Source organism: Stenella coeruleoalba (assembly GCF_951394435.1).
Source record: "Stenella coeruleoalba genome assembly, chromosome: 15".
Lineage (NCBI taxonomy): Eukaryota > Metazoa > Chordata > Mammalia > Artiodactyla > Delphinidae > Stenella > Stenella coeruleoalba.
Window position 1 is genome coordinate 88,031,830 of NC_137161.1, and position 27,796 is coordinate 88,059,625.

General features: G+C 59.4%; 1 protein-coding gene across 1 annotated transcript in view; it reads right to left on the reverse strand.

The window, feature by feature from the left end:
* Positions 1 to 760: 760 nt before the first annotated feature.
* Positions 761 to 27,796, reverse strand: part of FAM20C (FAM20C golgi associated secretory pathway kinase) — a 35,011-nt gene continuing 7,975 nt past the window's right edge. The window contains exons 4-10 of the mRNA XM_079944278.1: positions 9,699 to 9,791; positions 9,174 to 9,289; positions 3,731 to 3,911; positions 3,083 to 3,192; positions 2,843 to 2,924; positions 2,189 to 2,248; positions 761 to 1,623 (exon numbers count right to left, since the gene is read on the reverse strand). Coding sequence (XP_079800404.1) covers positions 1,374 to 1,623; positions 2,189 to 2,248; positions 2,843 to 2,924; positions 3,083 to 3,192; positions 3,731 to 3,911; positions 9,174 to 9,289; positions 9,699 to 9,791 — 892 coding nt within the window. The 3' untranslated portion in view covers positions 761 to 1,373. The remainder of the gene's footprint in view (positions 1,624 to 2,188; positions 2,249 to 2,842; positions 2,925 to 3,082; positions 3,193 to 3,730; positions 3,912 to 9,173; positions 9,290 to 9,698; positions 9,792 to 27,796) is intronic.

Sequence of the window (27,796 nt, forward strand, 5' to 3'; positions counted from 1 at the left end):
CTGAGAAGCTCTGTGTCAGCAACGCGGGGCAAAGACCACATGTGTGTTTCTGATCGTGCCCTGGGTGCCGCACCAGGACGCCACAGACGGCGCAGCTGAAACACAGACTCTTCTCTCTGTTCTGGGGTTGTATCTGGTGAGGCCTCTCTCCCGGCTTGCAGACGGCCGTGTCCTCCCTGCATCCGCACGTGGTCTCCCCTCCTGTGCGCACGGGGAGATCTGTGGGGTGACAGCTGAGGGAACCCCCAGTAAAAGGCACAGGGGCTGTGATTTCTCTGCTTCATGAACCGGGGTTCACGCGAGTCCTCACGTGAGTCCTCCAGGGTCGGGCCCCGCCCACAAGCCCCAGCCTCCGGGCCAGGAGGAGGCCAGTGTCCCCTCCCTCCAGCAGGGCGTTGGGGGGCTGGCTCTCCCAGGCCACCCCTGGCTCAGCCCCTCCCTCGCCGTCCCTGTGGCCAGTCCAGCCACCACTGTCCTGGCTCCTGCTGGGTAAACACGGTGCCCACGTGATGCCAGGCCTGTAGAGACTCTGGGGCGCACCTTCAGGGATCTCCACTCAGCTCCCCGGGAGCAGCTGCAGCAACAGCGGGACAGGCCACACCAAGGCCCACCTCAGGCCTTGCGTCAAGCCCCTCCTTCCAGCCCGGATGCCGGGCCACGCCTGGTTCTGGGACTCACTCTTTTGGAGGGCGGGTGGGCAAGCAGCTAAGCACCACGGAGTGAGGGACCCAGACCCCAGCGAGGCCCCAGCACACACTTGCTGAATCTTTATTGCACCTTTACCACATTGCAAACTCTTCCACGAAGATGCCGTGAAAGTAACCAGCTGCCCGGCCACATGACTGTGTCACACACGTGCACAGGCTTCCGAAGCAAGTCAGAAGGTGCCCCGAGGCAGCCTGGGCAGCCAGGTAACGATTGGTCCTTCACGTCGCCCGAAAGCTACGCGGTGTTCATCTGTCGACGGGAGTCCGTGACAGCCTCAGGAGCCTCCTGTAGCCCCAGACACCTCAGCCCCGGGCAGGGAGGAGAGTTTTTACTGTACGTTCGGTCCAGAGGGGGAGCCCTTCGCAGGGGCACTTGGCCCTGCCGGGTGGCCCTCCGTGTGACTTGCTGGGTGGTCGGGGTCTGCATAGATGTCTCTATTTATGTACATTTACACCAGGTATAAATACAAAATAGTAAGTAAAGGCTTCCTTTCCATACAAAAGGGTGGTGGGCCGCCGCCAGGCCGCCTCTGTCCACGGGGGCGGAGTGCGCTCCCGCCGGCCCGCCCTGGTCTGGAAAGTGAGGACACGCGTCCCCGGGCAGCCCGTCCGCTCCTGCGTTGGCCCGTGTGCCCCGGCAGCTGGCCTGGCCACGGCTCGCGGTCACTACCTCCCGGCAGAGGCTCTGTGCTCGGGGCTGAGGTCGTCCTCCACGACACCGGGCAGCCCGTTCTTCTCCACGCAGTCCCTGACCGCCTGCAGCACGACGCGCAGCCGCCGGTCCAGAGCCTCCAGGTGCGGCCGGTACAGGACGGGGGCCACGCGGTCCCTACGCAGGGACTCGGCCATCAGCAGACTCAGCTTGTACTCCTCCTTAGCCAGGAGCTGCAGCCGCAGGTACGTGGACCTCCTGATCCTGCGGGGAGAATGACGTCAGGCCGGCACCGGGAGGAAGAGCCTGGCCATCGCTGCAGCCGCCCCGAGCGCGGTGCCGGCCCAGCCCCTGGCCCACTCCAGCCCCGGCCTCTCAGAAGCACGTGGTGAGGGTCCTGCCTCCAGGAGGGGCCCGGGTGGGCCCAGCGGTGTCCAACGGGCCCCGTTACTCCCGGCAGACGGTAGCGGGGAGGGAGGCAGCCCCGGCTTGGCCTGCTCGTTGTCTGGGCCAGGCGACACAGAGCTGCCCTGGGGCCGAGCAGGTGTTTAGCCCCACAGCCTGTTTCCCCATCTGCTAAAGGAGGGGCCGGGCTGGGAGCCCCGAGAAAGGTGGCAGAGTGGGAGCCCGGGGCTTCGGTGTCTTCCGCTGCAAGGTGGGCTATTACGGTGACACGGAGCTGGGTCCCGGGAGGAGCTCTGGGAACTGCCGGGGTGGGGACAGGAAGGCTCGGCCTGATCTGCGGCCGCGGCTGCGGCAGCATCCGGCCTCCTGTGCAGTGACAGGGCCAGCCCAGGGGTGGGGCCCTCGGGGAGGGGCAGAGCCGCACCTGCAGCACTGCTGTAAAGGCACCAGGATGGAAAGCTCGTCGTGCGAGTATTTTCCAAACCTGCGGGAAGAAGAACAGAGCTGTGGAGAGGCCACTCGCAGGGGGACACCGTGCGCAGAGCCCAGGCACTGGGACGGGAGCATCAGAGCAGGCGGTGCCCGCGTGGGCCCTGCCTGGTGTTGCGGGGGCCTGGCCCCTGCTGTCCAGCCCCGGGTGCAGGGCCTGGGACGAGGCAGGTGCCTGAAAGCGGCCTGACCTTCTGGCCACTGGACTGAGCAGAGGTTCGAAGGGGTGAGTCCGGGCAGGCTGAGCGGAGAAGGCTCGAGGGCGGGTCAGCCAGAGTCTAGCTGCAGGGGCGTCTTCTACAGCTGGGAACGCGTGACCCACAGACGTAACTGCCCAGGTGCCCAGAGCTGATTCCCTGAGGCGTCTGAGAACTTGCAGCTCTGACCGCTGGAGTGGTCTGTCCCCTGCACACACACCCACTGCAGGCCTCAGTCTCCCCAGCTCACAGGCTCACGGGAGTCCTGGCCAGAACCCTGTGTCACATAGGGGGGCCTTTGGGGGCTAGGCCGTCCCTCCCCACAGAGCGCCTGCTCCCCCAGGTCTGGGTGGGGACACGGCCAGCCCTTCGCTGCGTCTGGAAGGACTCACCCTCTCCCATTGTCCAAGTGGATGATAAACGTTTTGTTCCCAAACTTCTCGAAGGTCTCGTAGTGATGGCGGTCCATGTTTCCTGTAGGGACAAGCCTGCTGGGAGCCTGTGTGCAGCTCAGAGGCGTCCCCTCCCTCCCCCGTCTGGCCTCCAAGCTGGCAGAACCGAGTACAAGCAGGACCACGGTGGCTGGATCTGTGTCAGGCGTTCCCAGGGCAGGCCGGTGGCCCCGGACATACCCATGAGGAAGTCGAAGATGGTCATGTCCATGACGTCCAGGATGCGGTGGCTACTGTCGTAGGGGGGCGTCTGCTTCACCTCCTCGCAGTAGTCGGGGTCTACTTCCCACCTGCAGGGGAGCCGGCATGAGAAGGGCGGGCTCCCCAGCAGACAGGAGGACCCAACCAACCTCTGGGGCTGTCCAGCTCAGTACACCGGGTTCACAGGGCAGCAACAGGCACCGGGTGAGCAAAGGTGTCACCGCAGAACAGCGTGTGGGCAGATGATACCGACCCGCGGCGGGCTGAGGCTGCATTAAGAGGAGCATGGGGCTGGGAGGTGATGCAGCTATAGCACGCGGATGCCGCGTATTGGGGGGGCCTGGACAGCACACTTGCAAGGACGTCTCCGTGGCTGTAGGGACTGTGTCTCTCTTGCAAGAAGAGCAGAGGTCTGAAGCCTCGTCTTAACACGGACAGATCCCAGCGGCCAGTGAGCACCCAGTTCCCAAGTGAGGGGCCCTTTCTGATCATCTGCTCCCACACACTTGGCCCTGCCATTCCTCACACCGAGCTTGTTCCCTGCTGCAGGTCGGGCGGAAGCCAGCCCTCTGGAGACCCCGGGGAGTCAGGATCCTGGAGCCCCCGCCCAACGTGCCCCCGACTCACTCTGCCTTCTTGCGCTTGTGGTATGAGCGTCGCCAGGGGTTCCGCCAGGTCTTCCTCTTGGCCAGGGCCAGGTCAGGCAGAAAGGCGGCCAGCGAGCCCTCGATCTGGTCTGGCCGCCCGCACAGGGCGTGCTCCGTGGAGCAGTAGTAAGAGCACTCCCCGTAGAAGCAGATGTTGTTGGCTGTGGGTGGGGGACACGCAGGCAGTGGGGCCACTCGGGCAGCGTCCCCGTGCCGGCCCCTCCCGGACATCCACCCTGGGCCAGCGTGTCTGCGCCACATCCGACTCGTCCCTCCCCTGGGCAGGGCTCACCCACACTCTCTCACACCTGACCTCAGCCGCCTGCTCCAACCCCGCATCACAGACCCTGGGGCCACACAGCTCGGGACTCAGAGCTCGGACCTGAACCCGAGCTCTTCCTCGTTACCCTCGAAACTAAGTCTGGAGTCTGTGGGGATTCTGTCCAGTGGCTTGAAAAAGGCCCTCATACCAAGAAAAAAAAGTGAGACTCAGCCGGCGGGGAGAGGCTTGCAAACCGTAAGCTAGTAAGCATCCAGTATTTGCACACAGAAGAGTTCTTACGTCTCAGTAATGAGAAGATGAACAGCCCCATCAATAAATGGGCAAAGGAGTTCGAAGGGTATTTCTCCAAAGAAAATATAGAAATGGCCAACAAGGACACGAAAAGATGCTCGACAGCGTTAGTCACCAGGGAAATGCAAACCAAGTCCACGGTTTCTCAACCAGGAGGATAGTTTTGATCAAAAGAACAGATAATAACTAGCGTGCTGAGGGTGTGGAGAAGCTGGATCCCTAACACAGTGCTGGTGGGAATGTCAAATGGTGCAGCTGCTGCGAGAAACAGTCAGAAAGTTGGACCCAGAACTACCGCATGACCCGGCCATCCCACTCCCAGGCACACGCCCGAGAGGAATGAAGACACATCCACACACACACTTGCACACAGATGTTCACAGCAGGCCACTCCGGCAGTCAGAGCGGAACCAAGCCACGTGCTCGTCAAGGGATGGGCGGATAAACACAGCGCGGTTCATCCATGAAGTGGAACAGTATCGAGCCACAGAAGGAATGAAGTGCAACACCCGCTGCCACGTGGGTGAACCGTGAGCGTTACGCCCAGTGGATGAAGCCAGACACCGCTCACGTGAAACGCCGGGAACAGGCAAACCCACGGGGAGACACTGGCAGCTGTCGGGCAGAGCGGGGGTGACTTTGAATAGGGACGGGGTTTCTGCGGGGTGAGCAAATGTCCTGGAATCAGATAGTAGTGACTTGCACAGCACTGAGAACGGTACTAAAAACCACTGAGCGGCACACTTCAAATGCTGGCTTGACGACGTGTGGATTATACCCCCATAGAGAAGAGTGATGTGAGAAGCATTGGGCGGGGAGCAGGCTGCAGCCACTCCTCAGTGCTGGGCGCGGTGGGTCTGTCCGTGCAGTTACCAACCGAACCATGTCCTCAGGGTCAACCACTTCCTTCCTTTGCTGGGGAAACAAACCCTGAGCCTGGGGTGTGCAGACATACAGGGCCAGGGCCCCAGGCACCACTGCAGGCCCCCTTCCCTCCAGGGCCAGGGGTCCCCCCTTCTGCTGCACAGCCTGCCCGAGTGACACTTGTGGCCTTCTCTGGCTACAGACAGCAGTCACACCCCCTGGAATGGAAGCGCAGGCTCGGCGGCTCCTCCGAACACGCAGAGTCCCAGGCAGGTCGGGACACGGGGATGGGAGACAGCTCCCACACACCCCCTGCTTCCCCCCCCCCCAGGATCTCGCAGCTGCTGCTGAGTCATGACTGTCAGGCGATCAGAGAAAGATCAGCCTGAGATCTCGTCTGTGGAGACACAGTTCAATCTCAGCCCATTGTCAGGAGGAAAATACTTTTCTGAGCCCTGGAATCGGTCCCTCTAACAGCCTAGACTGGCTTTAGATGGACTCATGTGAAAAGACAGGCAGTCCCTTGGGCCCACGGCCTCTTCTTCATCAGGGACCCAAATCCAGTCTCTAAAGGGACGTGCAGGGTGGGGCTCCGATAGCCCGTAGCCTCTAGCTTCTCAGCTGTGCAGCCTCGGGGGAGGCCCTTCACCTCTCTGTGCCTCGGTCTCCCCTGAACGGGGGCTGCAGCAGTTTTGAGGCTGAGTGTTAAGCTTGTGACCCGAGGGAGGAGTGAGGGGCCGGTCATGGCAGTGCCCTGTGTGTGGAGAGGAGGGCGCTCGAGGAGGCAGTCCTGGCTCATCTTATAATGACACTCCAGACAGACAGCTGGGGGTGGCCGGGGCCAGATAGCCAGGAGGGCCTGCCTGCTCCAGCCCCAGAGGACTTGGATGAGACGCACTGCCTGTGCAGGGAGCCTCGTCTCTGCGAGGATCAGTGTCGATCGGAGGACCAACACCCGCCAGCCTGAGGGTCCCGGACGGTCCAGGTGCGCCGTTCTCTGAATGTTTCAGGGGTTTGCCGGCTGGAGGCTGCCAAGATGTCACGTGGGGCAGGGCTTCTGGGGGGGGGGGCGCTGAGGATGCCCGGGTGCAGTTCTGGGAACCCCTCTGGCCCTCAGTGGGACTCTGAGTGGGCACTGACCACAGTGTGTGGACAGAGGCCCAGTGACCACCCAGCCAGAGCGCAGCCGGCATGGCAGGGAAAGTGCCGATTTAAAAGTGGGGCTGAGTGGCTGGAAGGGGGCAGGAGAGGCTCCTGGGGGGTTCACATGGGGCCCCTGTAGAAGCCCACAGAACTTGCACAGGAGGACGCGGGCTGATCTCAGGATATGAGGCACGTCCATAGGAATCTGCCAGGAAAGCACGAGGAACGTGTTCCGTAGAAGACGTGGGCTCCAGCCGCTGGCCTCCGCGCAGCCCCACGGTGGCAGGCACTCGGCTGTCCCACAGTCCAACGTAGCCCTGCACCTCCGGCCGCACACTGCTGCCCCGGGCCTGCCGGCAGGAGGGCCGCCTCCACCTCTCACCCCGCGGGCTCCCTGCCCCCACTCAGGCCCCTGGAGGCGGAAGGGAGCTGGCGTGGATTAAAGTCTACAGGGAAGCTCGGCATCTGCGGTGAGTTTGGCCTCGTGGGTGCAGAGGTACAAGCAGAGCCAGAGTGGTCCAAATGAATCCCGACAGATTTCATTTTCCAAGACGAGGTCAAAGCTGGCTGCTTAAGAGAAAAGCGCCCCTCCCCCAGGGCTTTCAGGAGGAGGTCTGGCTGGCAGAGCAGGGCGGTGGGGACACAGACAGTCTGGTCAGAGAGGTGGGCGTCAGGCGCGGCAGACCAAGCTGAGCCTGCGGCCAGCTGCTCCGAGGACAGCGTTCAGGAGTGCGACCCAGGTGGGGAGCTCGGGCGCCAAGCAGGATTCTCGGAGAAACCCGCGGGGCCTGGGAGAGCAGCTGGGAGCTGGGAACCCGAGTGGGTCCAGCTGTCGGGACCGACCACAGTCAGAGTGACGGCTCTGCTCGGGGTGAGGACGGGTGTCAGCAGAGGCTGCGTACTCGGGGACAACCAGGGAGACCGACAGTCATGATTCGTGTGGAGGACAGGATGGGACGCCAGCATCTCAGCTCACCTGCTTAGGCTAACAGCTGACTCCATCTTCTGGTTGTAGAAAGGACTCCCCACCCAAAGCCCAGGCTAAGGCTGCCTTTCGCCAGGAGAACACGGAGCGGGCATCAACTCGGAGGCCCCTCTGCCCCAGAGGAAGTGGAATCCAGCGCAGAAACCCCTTGATTTGTGCCCCTTTCTCAAGATTTCAAACTTCAATCCCTCCCTTTCCTTGTGGCAGGTTACATCATCCCTTCCGCTCAGGGCCCTCAACTGTCGGGGCAGAGCTCAGAAATGAAAGAGAAAATGCGGGGACAGGCAACAGTGTGGGTGGCTCTCAAAATAACCACGTCGAGGGAAAGACAAAGAACAGGCCCAAGGCCGCCCAGCCTCCACTGTCAGAAGCAACCCAAGGCCCAGATGGAAGGTGGCCCCAGGCCGTCTGGGGGGACGCAGGGGCGGGAGGGGACTCTGGGGGACGGACACGGTCACCATCTCGACCGTGGGGATAGTTCAGACTCCAAACGTCAGTTAAACCATTTAAAAATGGGGATGTGGAAACGATGGGCCACCCCAGGGCCTGAGCGAGGAATCCCACGCAGGTGCTCGGCGAGGCTGGGGCGCCTGCCGCTGTGGCTGCGTCACCTGAACCTTCCCACCTGTGCCATGACAGAGGCAGGGGCACACGCCCCCGGACGGGCCTGTCCCACCCATCCACGCGGCTCGGGCACAGGCAAGGCGACCCGGAAAGCCCTCAGAGACCCCTCCCGACGCACAGGCTCTCACTTTGCCCTTTGGTTTCTGGTCACATGGGTGAGACACTGACACAAAAGGGAATGAGAACCCTCCTGCCTCGGGCGGGTGGGTGGGTTTCTGCCCTACTTTCCTCTCTTTACGGGCTCTGAGAGGAGGAGCCAGACGAGGCTCTCGGTGAGCAACGGATGACAAACATGGAGCTTCATGAAATTAAGGACGTGTGGCCTCAGTTCTGATGAATTTGTGAATGCAGCTGAGAAGCGTGCCGAGTATGTCAATCCGAACGTCAGTCTACAAGAAAGGAGTTTCTAGGCTGGGCTTTTATTCGCCAGCAGCTCTTCAGACACAGACAATCCAGGGCTTATGTGGCTTCTGTCGGCATGAACTAACTGGGGTGGGTGCCAGGCATGGCGGAGGCATTCCTGCAGGGGAGCGGGGGGCGAGGTCCACTCTCTGTGGATCTCGGTGTCCCAGCTGGGTCACCCCACTCTGCTTTGCCAGCATCATTGGGACAACTCAAAATGTTCCAAGATGAAATACAAGAGAGTTCTCCATGGCTCAAGCCTAGTGAGCGTGGGCGCCTGGAACAGCTCAGCGCAGGGCCTGGCGCAAAGGAAGTGCTTGGGAGAGGGATGGGCGGATCGTGGAGGCCCAGGTACCACAACTGAAACAGGCTGGGGCAGGTAACTCAGCAGAGCGTGACTTGCGTTTATGTGTGCACTTAAGGTTTATAATATGAAGTCTGGAAGGTTTCCATAAATGTCAGCACCTCCTGGTACATGGAGCGTGCAGGGTACCCGAGCGCAAGGGGAACCAGGGTCAACCCTCCAGGGGACCAGGTGAAGTCGCTGCTCCCCGCCGGCACTTGGTGGAGGAGGGGGGCGCAGCACGGCCCCTGCCACCATGGGAGGGTCTTGCTGGGGTGTTTTAAATCTGGGGGAGTCCAAAGGACGGAGTTCCCCTCTGGCCGGACCACCTGGAGGAGAACCCCGAAGAGGTGACGAATTTCCTTTTGCCTTTGGTAGAAACAACATCTATGCCAGCCCGGGGGGCGGAGTCAGGAACGATCAAGACGTTTAGACTTAGGGTGTGTGGCACGCGGTGCAGGGGCAGGTTACCTGGGGAATGAGGTTACCTGGGGAAATGAAGAAGGTTCTCCACAGCTTCTTGTCCCGCGTGACGTCCCGGATCTCCTTGGTCATGTTGACCATCCTACCAGCCACGGGAGGGACCCGGCGGAAGTCCAGGATCCTGGCAGAAGGACAGGGAAAGGAGTCCTCACCTCCGTACCCTCCAGCCGCTCCCACCGGAGCTGAGTGGACACCTCACTCTCCTCCGTTAGGCCCAGACCCCTCACGTCGGCTGCCCACCCTCCTCCCCAGCAGCAAGGGGCCTGTGAGGCCACAAAGAATTTGCGTTCTGCTGGCAGAGCTGCCCTGAAACAGGTGATCACGGAGGGAAGGGGCCCCGTTTTGCGAGACTCATGACCTTTGGTCTCGCCAGAGAGGCTGATGCCCTGTGAGTGTCCTCTTTTCTCCCCTTTATTCCCGACGGCCGGCTCTCTACCCTGGGTCACCTGGGCAACTCCTGTCGGCCAGGCACACAGCAGGGCACGGCCATGGGGTGACAATGCCACGAGGGTGCCGGCGGGAGGGCTCACCTGTCCAGGTGGAAGGCAGCGATCTCTGCATTGTGCCTCTCGTAATCGGAGAAATAGAAGAAGTCAGGGGGTGTCTCCTGCTCCCTCATTTGCCTGGAGAAAATGGAGCAAAACAGAAGTTTATCAAAGAGAAGTCGTCCCAGTGGAAGGGGGCGTGTGGCTCGTACCAACTCCGGGGAGCTGACTGTCGAACTCCCAAGGATTCTGAGAACAAGTCATTAAATGTAGTCATTGTTAAAAATTAAATTATATAGGGAATTCCCCGGTGGTCCAATGGTTAGGACTCCAAGCTTTCACTGCCGAGGGTGCGGGTTCAATCTCTGGTTGGGGAAGTAAGATCCCACAAGGTGTGTGGCACGGCCAAAAAAAAATAAAAAATAAATAAAATTATATAAACCTACAGCTAAATAAGTTGCATTTAAGAATAACCACTTAGGGCTTCCCTGGTGGCGCAGTGGTTGAGAGTCCGCCTGCCGATGCAGGGGACGCGGGTTCGTGCCCCGGTCCGGGAAGATCCCACGTGCCGCGGAGCGGCTGGGCCCGTGAGCCATGGCCGCTGAGCCTGTGCGTCCGGAGCCTGTGCTCCGCAACGGGAGAGGCCGCAGCAGTGAGAGGCCCGCTTACCGCAAAAAAAAAAATAAATAAAATAACCACTTAGATCTCACGATGTCCCAGCTATTTCCTGAGCTGAGGCTGCTCCTCTTGTCTGCAGGTGGAAACCCGTGCTGGGACACCTGTTCCCAGCCCACCTCTGCGACCTCGTGCTGGGAGCCTGCAGCCTGGAAGTGTCTGCACTGCGGAAATCGGCAGACTCTGCCCATCAGGCTGTAATAACCACAGGGGCTGGTTATTAAACGATGAGCAACACCCCCCACCACCGCCCACCATATGCAGATTCTCGTGAGAGGCTGCTGGTGAGGATGGCCAGGCAGCAGAGGACCCGTCCTGAGCAAGCGACTTCCCCGGGTGTGAGCCGGGGCCCGGGTCAGGTTGTGCAAACTGACCCCAGCCTGCTGTCGCTGCCCGGCCACTGCCTGCACAGAGGGCTCCCCGGGGGTGTGCAGGAGGCCACGTGCAGGACTCTGCTGAAGGGTGGACGTCACCCTGCAGACATCAGTGCTTAGCAGGCGGCTGGGGGCAAACACGGTGAGGGCCAGGCTTTGACCTCACATTTTGGGGCGTTTGCCCACTGTCCAAAGTCATGTGGGAGCAGACACACTCCCTGCATGAGATCCAGGTCCGTTCCATGCCCTGCCTCCACCGCTGGGGACAATTTCCCCAGGAGGCCACCTGGCGGCACCCAGGGAGGAAACCCAACCTTCAGCTTAGTAAGAATTTACCAAATGCCAGCGATCTTCTCTGAGCTGGGAAACAGGTCGGGTGAGAGTCGAGGGCCTCCCATGGTCTGGCCCACACCTCCCACTCTAGGCGGAGGCTGTCCAGTACAGGCGTGAATGCGCCAGGGACAGGAGACTCACCGCATTTCCCCAGGTAACTCTCCCAGCCTGGCTTCCCTGAGTCCTCACTCCCCAAAAGGCAGCTCGAGTTGGCCAGAGACTGCCTGACCCCGAGCATCTGGACCCAACCGCCAGCCGACATCACTGCTAAGCACACAGGCACACGCACAGGTATTGAGTACTGGAGAGCCACCCTCAGGAAACAGAGGCCACGCGGGGAGGACCAGACCCAGGCCTCAGTCCAGCGGGCTGCACATCCACTGGAGGTTCCCTCGCCCCCTGTGCTCTCAGAGCTCCTGACGGGACTCGCCCCTTTCCCCGTGCTTCCCCAAATGTCACCTGAATCAGCCTTTCCAGAGCCAGCCTGTGACTCGTGGGAACAGACCAGTGCTCACGATTCCAGCTGGTGTAACTCTGGCCTGGGCAGGACTCTGACTGGGGACCACCCTGGCCTTGCACCAGTCCCTTTGTGAGCCACTTAGGGACACCCTGCAGACGGCTGCTGGTGACCGAGGCACAGGCCACCTAGTCACCCGGCGGAGCTGGAGGTGGCTGGCGTGCCTTTCCCAGTCACAGACCCTGCAGGGGGCTGGCACCCAGGGCGGGGACTGCTCGGCACCTGGGAGAAGGGAAGGCCACGCTGGCCAGGGCTCCTGAGACATAAGGAAACCAAGTTCAGGCTTCCTGGTGGGATCTCCTGACTTCTAAATGCTGGCAAGTAAATTTCCTTTTTTAAAAAACACTGTGGGTCGAATTAAATATGTGCGCCTCCCTCACTGGAAGCCACCCCTGCCCTGGTCTGCAGCGGCTGGAGGACTGCGTATTTCTGAGACTGAAGGTGGTGGCTGACTTAACTGAGAATCCCTGGCTGAGCCTAGCACTGTCTACACAACACTGGTGCTACGGACTTTGACGTTTAAACTGGAAAAGAGCTGGTGCAGGTTTAAGTCAGATTTCTTCCCTGCAGACCCCAGAACAGCCCTCCCCGCAAGGCAGCGTCTCCCAATTGCACAGCCTGCAAACCCCACCCGATACATCCCCGGCCTTTTATTTTTTCAGTCTGTCGTGGAATTAAGAATTATTTTCGTTGTAAAATACATCAGAACTCACCACCAGCTCCTGGGGCAGAGCCCCTCAAAGAGAGCCCTACAAAAATGTGTGAAGCTGTGGGCCCTCAGAGTCCCCGGGCCATGCCCGGGGCTGGCGGCGCAGCTCTCGCCTGTGCTGCCGGAGGATCGGCCACTCTCGCCCCACCCAGGGGCTCCGGGTCACCGACTCTGCTTCTCAGCGTGGCCTGCACTGCCCTCCCCAGCCCAGCAGGACTCTCCTCGGTGATGGACATGCCCTACACCTCACAGGCACACCCAGATGTTGGACACAGGACCCGACTTTCACATTTTATTTTAATTAACTTACACATAAACAGGCACATGTGGCTGGTGGCTACTGTCCTGGACAGTGCAGAGCTAGAGGACGGCCTTTCTGAGGCCTCTCTGCTCCCTCCGACTGTCCCTCTGCCCGTATACCCTCACGCCTGGGTCCTCCTCTGCCCTCTGTCTCCCAGGCTCTGCCTCTCCACTCAGCTCATGGCTCCCCTGACCCAACGGGGCTCTCTGTCTGCCCCCCAGTGGACCTTCCTTCTTCCACTCTCTCGGCCAGGCCATCATCACCATCACCAGTGCTTCAGCCTTTGTTCCCTCTCCCTCACCCTGGCCCACCCCTCTGAGCAAGTCACACATGTGGAATGCAGGTGGCTCTGAGCCCTGCTGCTCTGGGAAAAGCCCAGCCACTTCCTGAAGGCACTGTGACCAGGCTCCAGAACAGTTCCTGGTACCTTCCCATCTCCCGCCTTGGGGTTTTCCGGTGACCTCTGTCCCCGGGCCATTCACAGGAAGGCAGCTCTGCTCACCTCCTGGCGTCCTTACCAGCCAGTTCACGGCTGGGAGAACTCAGGGAGTCTTGGAGTTTCCATTTATCTGCTGTGGGGAGGATGCTGGCCCATCTCAGGGCGCAGGTGCTGAGCAAGGGATAACCTGGGAGCGTCTGTGGGATGCCAGGGGCCAGCGGCACCGGTCCCACTGTAGAGACTGGGATTCTTTCCTTGCACTGAGTAGGGAGAAGGTGGACCATGGTCCCCTCCATGGGGGGCCGGCCACCTTCCTGCCACTTCCTGGGCTGCACTGGGAAACAGCAGGTACTTTGGAAAACTACTGAACCCAAAGCACCAGGCAGGAGACTGGACTTGGCTGAGCTGGGTCACCTGGCAGCCTCTCCTTCCTCCAGGTGTCCCGGCGGAAGGTGTGCTCAGGTACAGGAGGGCAGGTGTGGGGTGCGGCCCGCCCCAGGCTTCTTCCTGGGAGGGGGGCATGGAGATGTGAAAAGGAGAGGCTATCGGACCCTCTGGAGCTGGCTGAGTACCCAGGGCTCGCCCTGACGAGGGGCGGAGAGCCCAGGGGCCAGGGACCAGCACTTCCTGGAAGGGCACCTGCAGCCCAGGAGTCACGGCCCTCCCCCACCCTGGCCTCGGGACTGCAAGGCAGGGAAATGAAAAGGTGTTAAGGCTGATGACTTCCTGGTCAAACAGCAGCTGAGGAACGAGGCAAACCACGGATTCAGGTGTCTGTTGAAGTGAAAGATGGCCTTGGCAACGGCGACTGGGGTTGAAAAGGGAAGAAAGGTAGAAACTGGTGGAAGTGGGAAGGCCAGGGTCCGAGGAAGGTTCGGGTCCGCTCCTCCTGTCAGGAAGGCCCTGGAACTTCACACTCCACCTGGCTCAGACAGTCAGATGGAGCCCCAAGGCCACCAGAAAGCAGGCCCTGGAGGGCGGTCCCTGATACCCTCAAAGCCCAGACCCGCTAAACCCTAGTGAGAGGCTGCTTGGGACCAGTTCTCAGGGCCTCCTGCATGTCCCTCTCTCCTTCCTCTCCAGAGCTGACCACACCCAAACCCCCTTCCTTTAGAGGGACTTCCCTTAGCTCGGAAGGAAGCACAATACTACGTGATGGTGGTTATTCACACTAAAGTGAGAAGGACTGCTATGTTGGCCTCTCCCAGGAAGTCTGTGCTCTGAATCCCCAGAACCTGTGAATAGGCTGCCTTAAATGGCAAGAGGGACTTTGCAGATGTGATTTAGTTCAGGACCTTGAGATGAGGAGATGGCCTGGATTATCTGCATGGGCCTATGTCATCAAAAGGGTCCTTATCAGAGGGAAGCACAGGGAGATCTGAAGCCAGAAGAGGCTACACTGGCGGCCCTGAAGATGGAGGCTTGGGGCTGGGGGGGAATCTGTTTCCTTCTCTAGCTTCTAGAGGCGCCTGCATTCCTCGGCAGAAAGCCAACTCCAGAGCCTCCAGAAGCCCGCAGCCCCCAGATCCATTTTACATTTCGGACCTCCAGGACCGTAAGAGACCAAGCTTGTGTTGCTTTAAGCCACTAAATTTGTGGTAATTTTTTACCACAGGAGCAGGGAAGGCGTATGGAATCTTTGGCAACACGAAAGCAGCACAAAGGACACAGCGATTTAGCAACCTTGGAGAGGTTGTGAAATTCCGTCTGTTTCCTCCAGATCTGGTCACGCTGAAATGCATTACACTTTTAAGAAGTGACGCAGAACGTTTTGAGAGAAGCACCTCTGTTTTCACATAAGCTGAGGGGGCAGAATCCGACGTGCATCGTGGGCCCTCCCTGGGCTGCACGATTTGTGCTTGGGGCGCCCCTCAAGGCTCTGATCTTTGCCCCTGTTTTGATGACACAGACGTCTGAGGTTGGGAAAGGGCGAGTGACGTCTGCAGAGTCACATGGCTGGAAATGGCCGGCCCTGGGTCAGGACCCGGGTGTCTGACCCAGTCCTAGGCTCTTTCTTTAGGCCCCAAAGTCAGACATGGCTCCGGGTGTGGGTCTCGAAAGCCTGCGTTTCCTCTGGGATCAGAACCGCCTCTGGGCACAGCGAGGCCGGAAGACGCTGGCTGCCAGCCGCCAGGTCAGGTGCCTAGGCTCACAGGAGACAAGGGGCTGCAGCCCCAGAGGTTCGGCTGCAAGAACTGTCCCCATGTCCCCAAGAAAGGTCCTGGTTCCTGGTGGGAGGAAGGGCCCACCAGTGCGTCCAGTTCCTGCCAGACGCTTGGCCCAGCTCCCAGCAGGTCTGCACCGCTGCACCCCTCTTAACAGCTGTCAGACCCCTTGTCCCTCCCACAGACCAACAGCCCCCCTGCTGACCTCACTGCTACTGCCAACATCTCAGCATTCTTTCACTTGTGGGAAAACAGAAAACTTTTGCTCTGATTGAAAGCAGAGTAAGTTGGCAGCTTATGACCAAACCCACGAAGGGATAAAAGCCAACATTTATCCAGCTCTTACTCTGAGCTGAGCGCCCTGCTAAGCGCTTTCCGCGCGTTCACTCTCTGCGTCCTCACAACCCCTGTGAAGTGTCCCCGTCCTACAGACAAGGACACAGCCAGGGAGAGGTTTCAGCTCACCAACAGAGGGGTCCCGATACAGGGCCCAGCGCTGAGGTCCAATGCTCTGCGTTAGTCCTAGGGGACCCCCGGATTGAGATGGGGGGACTGGGGTGGGGAGTGGGCTGGACCATATTCTCTTCACTGGACACCTGGGGAGGACAACTGGTGGGGAAGGGTCTGCTCACACAGGCCTGCCCGGGCTGCCACCCGCTCCAGGCTGACGGAGCAGGTGCGCCCTTGGTGCCTCTGTGAAGTGGGGCAGGTAAGACGGCTCAGGGGTGACGCCGCCAGGGGGAGCAGAGCCCCGCCGTGCCCCTGCTGCTGGCTGCCCCACCAACCCGTGCCGAGTTGCACACGGCGAGCCAAGGCCAGTTGAACGGGGATGCGGGAGCCAGGAGAGAGAACGGCAAACCGTTGGGTGAAACTTTGGAAAAAGGGCAACGGTGCAATTTGCCCAGGGCACACACAGCTGTCACAAGGCTTTCCGTGTCCTTGTCAGAGCTAAGGGCCCCCGAAATCCCTGAGCCCAGATGGGAAACAGGCCCAGAGAGAGGTGGGCCACACATACACCTCTTGTGTGTCGTGCAGAAGGACCGGCATCCCAGGCCCAGCAAGAGAGGCAGAACGAACGAGAGCGTCTCCAAGGCCACGTGAGAATCGCGAAAGGTACCCCTTCAGGTGTCACTGCAGGTACCCGCTCGGCCCCGGAGATGCTCACAGACGGACGGCGGTGCTCCCGGGGGTCCTCCCCTGGGTCCCCGTGCACCCAGCCTCCTCTGACCCTCTTCTATCCATTATTCAGTAAGCTACTGATGACAGCAAACCCTCCTGTAGAACTTTCTAGCACCTGGCTCTGCTGTCAACGCTCCACTCACACTGACGCACGCAGGTCAGGACTCTGGGGGGCAGGCAGTGTGACTAGACCCACCTCACAGGTGAGGCACTGTAGCCAGGTCACGTGCTGGGAAGCGGCAAAGCCGGGCGAGGCACGTGGACCGGAGATCCTGGCGGCGTCTGTATCCCCACTGCCTCCTCCTAGTTCCAGGAGCTGGGGGCCCAGGAGGCGCGTGGATGGGTGTCCTGCAGCTGCTGCAACAGATGCCCACAGACGTGCTTCACACAACAGGAGTTCACCCCTCACGGTTCTGAGGACCGGGGTCCAAAATCAGGGCGTGGGCGGGTCACACTCCCCCCAGGGGCTCTGGGGGTGGCGGGTCCCTCCAGCCTCTTCCAGCTTCCTCAGCCTCAGCTCTGCCTCCATCACCGTATCCCTCCTCTGGTTTCTCTGTGTCCAAACCAAGGACACACGTGACTGCATTTCGGGCCCATCCAGGGGTCCAAGGTGACCACCTCGCCCCAAGGTCCTGACTCCATCACTTCTGCAAAGACCCTTGTCCTAACCAGGTGGCCTGATGTCCTGGGGGCAGAGGCCACCGCAGGGACGAGGCTCTGGCTCCCGTCCCCGGGCCAACCTCAGGGGCAAAACAGCCAACGAGACAGACGCTTGCTCGTTCCTCCAAAACGCGCAGTGGATCCGGACTCACCCGGTGCAGGCGAGGAGGCAGAAATCAGCCTTTCTTTCTCAGACAATCTTCCCATCACTCACACAGCAGCAAGCGAGCACCTTGTCATTAAGGAGATATACTAAGCTGTTTAGTATCAGGTTTTCGGCTGGTAGACATTCTGGAAGGGAGAGGAGGCCGCCCCCTGGCAGTTACCTCGGCGAGACCTTTCCGTCAGTATCTCCTGCCAGTTGTGGCAACACTTGTCCTGGCCCCTGCGGGGGTGGGGATCTGTTTGGTAAAACACGCTCTTCCTACTGAGAACCTCCAGCACCTGTTGTCCGCTCCTACCAACCTATTTTCTTTGGGGGGAGGATTTCCCTGAAGGCTATGGGCCTCATAATGACCACACCCAGGGACGGGTTCCCCCAGCATCTTGTTACTCGCCCCCAGACCTGCCCATGCCTCGACCGGCCACGCCGTGAGCCACAGCCAGAGCATCAGGACCAATCAGCGATTTGCCACGATCAGGTGATCACGAGGGGCCTTCACACCCGCTGACACCCTCCCCTTGGGTCTCCAAGAGACATGGCGACAGCTCTTCAAAGTAGGACACAGGGGACAAGTTGCTCACTTATGGTTGGGTGGAAAAATTAACTCAGAAGAGACTCAAACCTCTTATGGTCAATTTCATGAAAACCAATTAAAAAACAATTCAAAGATCTGTAACTGCAAAGAAAGTCTGAAGTCGTTTCCATTTAAAAATAATTGCAGTGACTCAGACTTGCGTTCCAAAGCAAAGGGTCGGGGAGGGGTGGGGGGTGGGGGGGGAAGAGATTTGCTTGAAAGTTTAAGATCTATTGTGTTTTAAATACTTTTCTGTCTGCTCATCTGGAATTTGGGGACGTGACTAAGGAATGACATTAGAGTGCAAATGAATATGCTCTGTCCCTGGCAACCATGAACACAGGCCCCTAGTTCTTCTTTCCGTACTTAAGCCTCCGTTGCTCATCTTTTTATTCAAGGTAAAGAAAGATGCTCAAAGCTACTAAACCGTGTATTAAATATTTAGCACCAAGGCTACTGCTGTGATGTTGTTTTTCCCGCTGAAGGAAAAACAAAGTCAATCCCGAGCGTAGGGTCGATTCCAGCTTATTTTCGAGGCTTTTTAAGGAGATGTCAGGTCTGCAAAATTTCCTCTTACGGTGTAGAAAACAACCAGCTGACCAAAGTGCTCTTGAGATGCCCGACTCGGTTTCTTCTCTGGCACGTGGGAATGAAGACCAGAGTTTCTTTCCTTCTTCTCACCTTCTGCCCCGTTCACGATAGCCCAGTGACGGCCCCCAGAGACCCTAACACCAGGGAGAATCTCCACGCTGCCGCTCAGGAGGATGTTTTCGGAAAAAATGACTCGCTTGCATTGATTTGAGCAAAGGGGATAATCTTTTCCAGAAGCTTCCAAGGAAACATTTGTCATGGTCAGCTGGGGCGGGCGTCCTGACGAGGTTGGGGGGACCGGGAGACGGCACAGCCCCCCACCTGCTCGACAGCGGCCAGAACTGCGCCCTCTGCAGGTTGTACTAACTTCTTACCTTTACCCACTTCCCTGCCTGCCTCCAGTAGTTTCCTTTTTCTTTTCTTTCGTCAAGCAAAGGAATCCCAGCTGCAGGAACAGCCGTGGTCGCCCGAGTCAGGGAGCTGTGGCCGCTGGTGAAACAGCAGGGTGTTTGGGGAGCCTCAGTGGCTGTGCCCTGGCCACTCGAGCCCATGCACAGTGGCGGCCCAGCATAACGGCCAGGCCAGCCGCAGGGAGCCACCCGGGAAGCTGGGGCGGGCGGTCCCCTTGGCCACGCAGCTCTGCGGGCAGCCATTCCCTCCCTGGGCCTCTGGGTCCTGTCTGAACGGGCTAGGATGACGAGCCCCCGGGGCTGCAGTGGGGACCAACTCAATGAATCCTCCCGGCGCTCAAGCATGCCAGCGCCCAGGGCACGTGAGAGGCGGTGGTGCTGCGCTGCCTCGGACCCTTGGGAGCCTCTGACTGGGCAGCATCAGGCCAGCCCTGCCTGGGGGCCTAGGAGCTCAGTTGGTCGGGGCAACCATGTCCTCCACATGGGGACACGGGGACGCTTGGACCCCGGGGAGAAGGCTTGCAGTGGACCCTGGAAGCGAAGCAAAGATTGGAGCGGGAGAAGCCCCTTCTCCAGAGACCCTTCCCCGAGGCCCGGCACCATGCTCCTCAGGCAACAACCCCCCACGTCTCAGGTGAGCCCCTCTGTCCCCCAGAGTCTTCTCCTGCCCTCTCGTTTCCTCAAGACACTCACTCTCAGTGATGGTGGATCTCGAAGGTGGACAGCTGACTCCCCAATGTGCTGTCGGGCAGAGAGCCCAGGGTGGCCGTGCAGGCTCAGCTGGGGTCCTGGCTGCTCTGCCCCGAGCCTCCACTGGGCCAACAGCTCTGCTCTGCTGCTGACAAGCTCGGGAGAGTCTCTCAAAAGCCTGTAATGGGTTGTTACTCGTTTTTCAATTAGTAAAGTCCACGGCTTTCTGACTATAAAAATAACCCATGAAATTGGAGACAACCTAAGTGCCCTACAACTGGGGGCCTGTAAGGCGATCAACCACGTGAGACATGGTGTCTGTTCATCACTCCCAGTGGCACGGGGAGGGCGCCGTGGAGACGCACCAAAGACCAAGGACTGGACCTGGAATAGCTGCTGGAGAGCCCCCTGCACGCTCAGACCCTCACAGGCCAACCGCAGGACCCGTCCACCCACCCCCGTCACAGGGCCTGTGCTGGCCGAGGAGGCCCCCCTGGGCCTGGTGCACTGGGCTCTGCAGCTCTGGACGGTTTCTGTTTGCACCACCCGCAGAGGCCAGGATGGCCCTCAGAGGTCCCGCTCCTTCCTGCAGGGGCCACGTGGGGACACCAGGTGCTGCTCTGAGCCCGCGGGAGCCCCGCACAGCGTCCCTGTACACGGGCTGTACACGTTAACTGCAGGAGTTTGGAGCCCGAAGCTCCCCTGAGTCCACTAGGCCCTGTGCGTACTGGAGACATAGATGGGTCACACCCAGGGCTCAGTGGGGAGTCAACTGAGGTTGTGGACAAACTGCAGGGCACTGGGCAGCCCCGGATATGGAGCGCAGGTGGGGCCCTCCCCCAAGGTAAGTGCAGGAAGGGGACTCTGGGCGCCAGCAACCAGCTGAGGTGATGAGACCAGGCCAGCGGGGTGCAGAGCTCCAGAGCGACCCGGCGACGCCATCTGTACTTAAATCCCACAGTGGCTCAGAGAGGGAACGGCCAGCCCGGCTGCCCTGCTGTGTTCCTAGCGTGGCCCCGTCACCGGCAAGGACGCCGAGGCCCAGGGGAGCTCAGGGCCCACAGGAGGTGGCACCTGCCTCTCTCAGCCAAGGAGGCAGCTCTGTGGCTCACAGCCCAGCCCCCGCTGTACAGGATCCATACGGCATGTCTGACGGGAGCATCAAGAGATTAAATATAGGAGAGGCGCTGTCTGACTCATATATAAATCGGTCCCAGAGACCCACACGCAGTGCAGGGTCATGGACAACAAAACTGCATTTTACACGTTAATCTGGGAGAGCCGCCGAGCATGCAAGGCCGCAGCGGCACCTGTGCTGCAGCAACAAGGTGGCCACGGCTCCCGCTCTGGCGGCCAGGAGCCTCTTTAAATCCTCTCCTTGTAAAAGTGATGAGTGGAAATAGCGTGCAATGGTTTCATGCTTTGATAACGAGGCACCGAGCCCCAGGTCCACGGACGCGGTGGCCACGGGGGACCACGGAGAACGCCACCGTAGACCCTCCGCCTGCCAGCCCCGGAGGGAGGGGGGAGGGAGGAGGTGTCAGGGGAGAGCCAGCCCCTCCAGTCGCCTCCCACATAACTGTTCCAGGGACAGATGACCTCACAGAGTCAAGCCCCTTGCGACTCCTGCCCTGTGTTGCCCCAGAGAAGCTCGCCCCACGAGGTTGTAGCAAGTGGGCTCCCCCGGGCCTGTGCTCACGACAGCTGGATGCGGTCCTAGTGAGGAGGCGCCCCAGCGAGGGGCAGGGCCTGCTCAGGGCCAGGCGGTGGGTCTGGACCACCGTGTCACTAACCCAGAGGCAGTGCAAGCACTGGGAAGACAGCCGAGAGGGCGCCCGTCTGAGCGCCGCACCCCGCTGGACGCGCTGGTCATCGGGAGGCCCTGGCGGGGCCTGGAGGGCAGGCGGTTCAGTGAGGCTGCCCGCTCGCGCCCCTGGGCCCCAGCGCGGGCCTGAGCAGGGCTCAGCAGGCTGAGGTGCAAGTCCCCAGGGGAGGCCCTGCCCTCCAGCACTTCCTGTTCTCAGGCCCGCGCTGCCCCCCGCGGGCCAGGCTGGGGGTGGGGGGCGGCTCGCGTTTCTGCGGTGAGAAGGGCTGGCTGGCCAGAAGGGGTTTCTGCAGCTGCCTCTGTGTGTGCACCTCGGCTACAAGGAGCTCCTGGGCCTCAAAGAGCTGCTCAGGGATGGTTTCTCCGGGAGATGCGCGCAGGCACACACACACACACACACACACACACACACACACACACACACACACCCTGTTCTTTGCAAAAGTAATGCAGGTACTTAGAGCCTCTTCACATGCGATGCCTCTGGGAGGAGTGGGCAGCATGGGCGCCTCCCCAGCAGAGACCCCGGGTCCAGGGTCCCCGGACGGCCGAACCTCGGCCTGACAGTGCCTGAGAGGCCTGGGACCTGACGTCCAAGACACTGGAACCAAGCCCTGGCCGGCCTCCCACGCCCGATTCACGTTTAAACCCCCTGAGCCTCAACTTCCTCCTCCTTGAAGGAGGGCTGGTGATAAAATTAAACATGACGTGTCAGCTACAGGGGCACTGGCTTCGCCGGCCAGAGTGGAGGCTGTCAAACCCTAACAGACCTGAGAAGGTGAGGGAACGGGTCTCACTGGCGTGGACAGCGTGGCCGAGCGTGGTAGCCTCAGGGAGACCAGCCGTGGCACGAACAAGGAGCGCGTGGTGGGCACAGGCGGCCATGTGTCCCTGCAGGGCGGGCAGCAGCCCCCGGACGGACGTGCAGACACAGGCCCCTCCGCCTGCAAAGCCACACACGCGGCTGTCCCTCCAGACCAAGGCTCCCAGAGCAGGACAGAGGGGAGCTGCTGCCCGCAAACAAAGGGAGTGAGGCCCCAGGGGCCAGAAGTGGGGTTAGGCCTGGCCTGGTCCAGAGGCACAGGGCATTCACGGCCTGCGACCTGTCCAGGCTCCGTGTACGGCCATCACAGACACTGGCATCAAGCCTGGGTGCCACACCCTGCCCTGGAATGAGCTGCTGGAGTGTAGACCACAGGATGGCTGCCCTGGACGGCGGCTCTACTGAAGCCAAGCTGAACAGAGCCCGACCCTGCCACCCAGCACTGCGCTCCCGGCACCGCCCTGCCCCCAGACGAGCCCTCAGAAGTGCGAGAGCGGTCAGGGCAGCTCCACTAACAACATTCTTTAACTGAAACCGCCCACAAGTCCATCAACAGGAGAGGGATGAAGAAACCGGAGGTTTTCACACAATGGAACGTGACTTGGCCACGAGAACGAGCCACGGGAGAGGCATCTCTCAGACGCGCGGGCTGCATGGATGGGGGCAGGGGGGCGGGGATTCACTCGCTGGGAACCTGCGGGGGTGGGGGGGGCGGGCAGGAGCCACCCTGGGAGGAGGAAACTGCAGCGGCCACAGGGGTCTGGGCGCTGTCAGTTGGTCCTGACCTGGTGCTGGTTTGCTGGTTACCTGGTCACCTGGTTACTGGCGCGTGTTGTAAACACCCGCTTACCATCTGTGTGCATTTCCATATGAACGTTCCAACTCAACAGAAACGTGCATTTTAAGAAGGTGGGAAAGTGGGGAATTACAAGTGTCGGTAAAGCTAAAATTGTATTGGATTTTACCAGCACTGATAATATTTGCCCTTGATCTAACTGACCCTCCTCATACAACACACAGAGGAGACCCAGGCAGGCGGGGCGGCGGGTGAATCCATCAGCCGTGAAGATGAAAACTCTTTCCTACCTGTCGTCACCCAGGCACTGGGAAGAGGTGCGGGTATACACGGAATATAGTCTCACCTGGATGTTGGACAGGGTTGAATTGTGTTCCCCAAAATGGGATGTTTAAGTCCTAACCCTGGGGACCTGTGACTGTGGCCTTATGTGGAAATAGGGACTTGGCAGGTGGGGTTCATTAAGAAAAGGTCATAGTGGATCAGGCTGGCCCTGAGTCCAGTGACTGGTGTCCTTATAAGAAGAGGGAATTTGGACACAGACCCGCAGGAGAGGCCATGCGACAACAGAGGCAGAAAAGGGAGTGACCTGGCCACAAGCCACAGAACGCCAAGGATCGACAGCCACGCCCAGAAGCCGGAAGAGGCAGGAAGGACCCTCCAGAAGCCTTCGGGGAGGCGGTCCTGCGACACTGTGGTTTCTGCCTCTGGCCTCCGGGACTGAGGAAGAAGAGCTTCCTGACTCTCTAAGCTGCCCGGGTCATGATGCTGCCCGACGGCAGCCTGGGACACTCACACGGTGTGGACGCACAGGGTTAGAGCTCAGCTGTTGTTATAAATTAAGGAACCAGAAATGAACCCACACGTTAACGACATCAAAGACGATGATGACCACTGCTCTGAGATCTGAGTAGGGACAGTGCAGTGGTCACTCCAGCCACATCTACTGCTGGCCAGTGCCCTTGGGTGCCCTTGGGTGCCCTCGGGCACTCTGAGCCTCAGTCTCCTTGTCCACAAGGTCTGGGGGGTAACAGTGGCCTCCCTGTCTGGGTCCGTGAGGCACTGTGTCTGGCGTGGCGCCCTTTCCTGCACCCACGACCTCAGTCCCATCTGCCTGCAGGCTGTGGGGGTGGTGCCTTCTTTGGGGGCGCCTTCCACTGTCGCCCCAGCTCCTCAGCCCTGCATGACAAGTGCTCAGTGAGCCAGACTCGACCCATTTCAGACTCACTGAGCCTGGCCCGTGGGGTTTTTCTCTTCTGCTTTGCAAGTGATGCCGGGTCTGTGGAACACCAGCGACCGGCTCGTCTGTACTGGAGGTGTCGTCTTGCTGTTGGAGCTATTTTCCCCTCAAAGCTACCACGGGGGCAGGTGTGCTTTCCTTCCCTCCCTGCGTCTGAACACGCTTTGGATCCCAAAACACACACGGCACGGAGGGCGCTGTAGCTCCGGATTCCAAACGCTCAGGAGGCGGCCCGGCTGTTTTGGTGAAAACGGACCGTTAGAGCAGCCTCGCCGGGCCGCGGGGAGCGTCGGGTCGCCTGCTGGCAAGTGACCTGAGCAGAAGCGCGGCTGCAGCTCCGTTTCCAGCCTGCATTCAGCTGCTGTGCCCTAAATAGCCACTGCTCAAGCGCACCGAATAGTCATCATCCCTCGAATGTCTGCAAGTCACAACTGCAAACTCCAGCACACCAGACAATCGAGAGCAAGGGCTGACTCGGGGAGGGGACCGCAGTGGCTCCGGGAGCCCCGCCGGTGCTGAGTTTACCGTCTTCCTTACTGGAGATACAGAGGTCCCATAGGGCAGGGGCCCGAAGCCTCCTGTAATCCAGCCTCATGCAGCGTAAGGCAACCAAGGCCCAGAGAGGGGAGGGAGTGTTGCAAGGTCGCACAGCAAGGATACTCTCTACGGCTAGGCCTCACCTTCTAGGTGCCTCCACGTGCACCTGCTCCCTGCCTGGACCCCCACCCCCCACCCCCCACCCCGCACGGCCCCGCAGGCCACTGGCACCTAGGTTGGAAGGCTTCACTCTCTCAGCCCCGACCACGTCCGTCACTGTGCCCAAGTGTCTCTAAGAGCCACGCTCATCCCCCATCCTCACGCCTCCTCAGGCGCAGATGCCAGCACCTCCCATCTGACACCCGATTAGCCCTCCCACCCTCCCCGTATAACGTGGCTGACTGACACTCCTGGAAAAAATCCCAACATCCAGGCCCAGATGCCCTGCAGAGTCTGGCCGCTGCCCCTCTCCAGCTGCCTGGACCCGTCTCCCCTCGAGTTCTGTGCTCAAACACAGAACCGTCCCACAGAACTTCCTGTGATGCTGGGCGTGTCCAACACGGCACCACCAGTTATGCGCAGCCACTGGCGCCTCAGGTGCGGCTGGTGTGCCGAGGGACTAGGTTGTAACTTCATCTCACTTAAATGAACCTCAGTATAAACGGCCCCGTGAGGTACTCCTCTGCACAACGGCACTGGTCCTCCAGACGGTAGAAGCCGCCCGGTCCTGGACTGTGCTGCCTCCTCCAGGCTGGCCTCCTGAGCGTCGCACTTGTACTCAGGCCTCAGCTGGAGGTCACTTCCGAGGAACTTCCAGCTGCCTCCCAAGTGCTCACCAGCCCTCAGTCTCCCGTCTGCCGTCAGTGGCTCGTTCTCTTGTTCGTTCTGCAGACGTACGTGTGGCACCCACCGAGGACCAGGCCCTGCGCAGTGGAGCAGACACACCGCTCGCCATCCCACCCTAAGCAGCAGCAGTGCCGGGCCTGAGTCACGCCCGCATTCCCTGCACCTGGCAGGAGGCCAGGCCGGGCTCAGTGCTCGTGGGGTGACTGAACGCGTACCTCTGCCAGCAGGTGGTCACAGCTAGTGTTACGGGCACACCTGGACGCTTCCTTTCCAAGAAGCAGGTTGAATCCTATTGCAAAGCCCGTACACTCTGGTGCATCTGCCCAGCCCCACCCCAACTTGCCAAATACCAGCTCCTCCTGGCTTCCTTCTATAAACTTGGTGCCCTGTCTCCTAAGCCAATCCAACAGAGTTTAGACCTCAAACCTCTTCCTGCAATGCCTTTGTTGACAGATGGATAAACTGAGTCCCAGTAAGGGGGAATGAATTTACTGGAGGTCACACAACCACGGCCTTGCCAGGCCTGTTGTCTCTGTGGACACACCAATGCTCCTGAGCTTCAGCCACACACAGTCACCTGCACCACTATTACCTAGCATGTACATCTTTCGATATTACAATTTAAATACTACACCAAAAGCACGAGCTACAACAACATAATATTTAAACCCAACATCCTCAAAATGAGAAACTTGTGCCTCAAAGGACACCACGTATGTGATAAGGGTCTTATATCCAAAATATATAAAGAATTCTTACAATTTACTAATGGAAAGGCAACGAACTAAACAACAGCAAAAGATATGAACAGACATTTCTCCAAAGAAGATCTAAATGACAAACAAGGACATGAAAAGACACTCGACACCACTCGTCAGTAGACAACTATGAATCAGAACCTCAAGGAGACACCACGTCACACACCCACCAAGATGGCGAGGACCGAAAAGGCGGATAAAGACAAGTACTGACGAGCAGCACGTGGAGGTGGCTGGTGGGACCACACGATGCGTAGCCGCCGAGGAAAAGCGTCTGCAGCTCTTCAAACCGTCACACTTAGTTATTATGTGACCCAGCAATTCCACTCCCAGGCATGCAGCCGGGAGAAATGAAAACATGTCCACCCCAAAACCTGCACGTGAATGTTCATACAGCCAATAAGTGGAAATAACTCCAACGCCCACTAACCGATGAAAGTACAAGCAAAATGTGGCCCATCCACACTGGGGAGTGTTGTCCGGCCACGGAAAGGAAGGGAGCTCTGACACCGGCCACAACGTGGATGAACCTTGAACACATGATGCTCAGTGAGAGACGCAGACACAAAGAATCAGATAGTGTGTGATTCTGTTTACATGAAACTCCAAGCTGGCCAAGTCCACAGAGGCAGAGGGTAGCCCAGCGGCTGTCCAGGCCTGGAGGGAGGGCAGCATCGGACAGGCTTTTTCTGGAGTAACGAAAAGGTTCTAGAATTGTGGTGACGGATGCACAGTTCCGTGAATATACGGAAAGCTACTGAACTGTAGACTTTAAGTGGCTGAATTATGAAATATGTAAATTACATCTTGATAAAGGTGTTAAAAAATCTTACTTTAACACTAAAGCAAGAATACTCAGCAACTCATGGGCTAATGCCCTATTTAAATATTTTTCAATGTCTATTAAAAATATATACCCATTAAACTTTAAATGGTGGGGCTTCCCTGGTTAAGAATCCGCCTGCCAATGCAGGGGACACAGGTTCGAACACTGGCCCGGGAAGATCCCACATGCCGCGGAACAACTAGGCCCGCGCACCACAACTACCAAAGCCCGCACCCTAGAGCCCGTGAGCCACAACTACTGAAGCCCGCACGCGCCTAGAGCCCGCGCACAGCAACGAAGACCCAACGCAGCCAAAAATAAAAATAAATAAAATAAATAAATTTAAAAAACCCACAACTTTAAATGGTCGTGCACAAACCACGTAAATTACACTTTGCGGGCCCCCCAGGCTCTACCTCCACCTCAGGGCTGTTCCTCTCTAGACCCTCTCAGCATACATCCTTTAAGATCTCAGAGGAAAAATACTACCACCTAATTAATTCAGAATCTTCAACTTACATAGCTCTGGGCGCATCTGGAGACGACTTACTGGACTGTGGACAATACACCACCGAGACGGGGGGGCCTGTGTGGCCGACGGGGCGACAAAGACATTGTGGTTTTCAGCTATCGTCCTGGCTTCCTGCCAGGGAGGGGTCCAGGCCCACCTGTCACCTGGCCGTCAATGCAACATCTGAGCTCGACCCCGCCT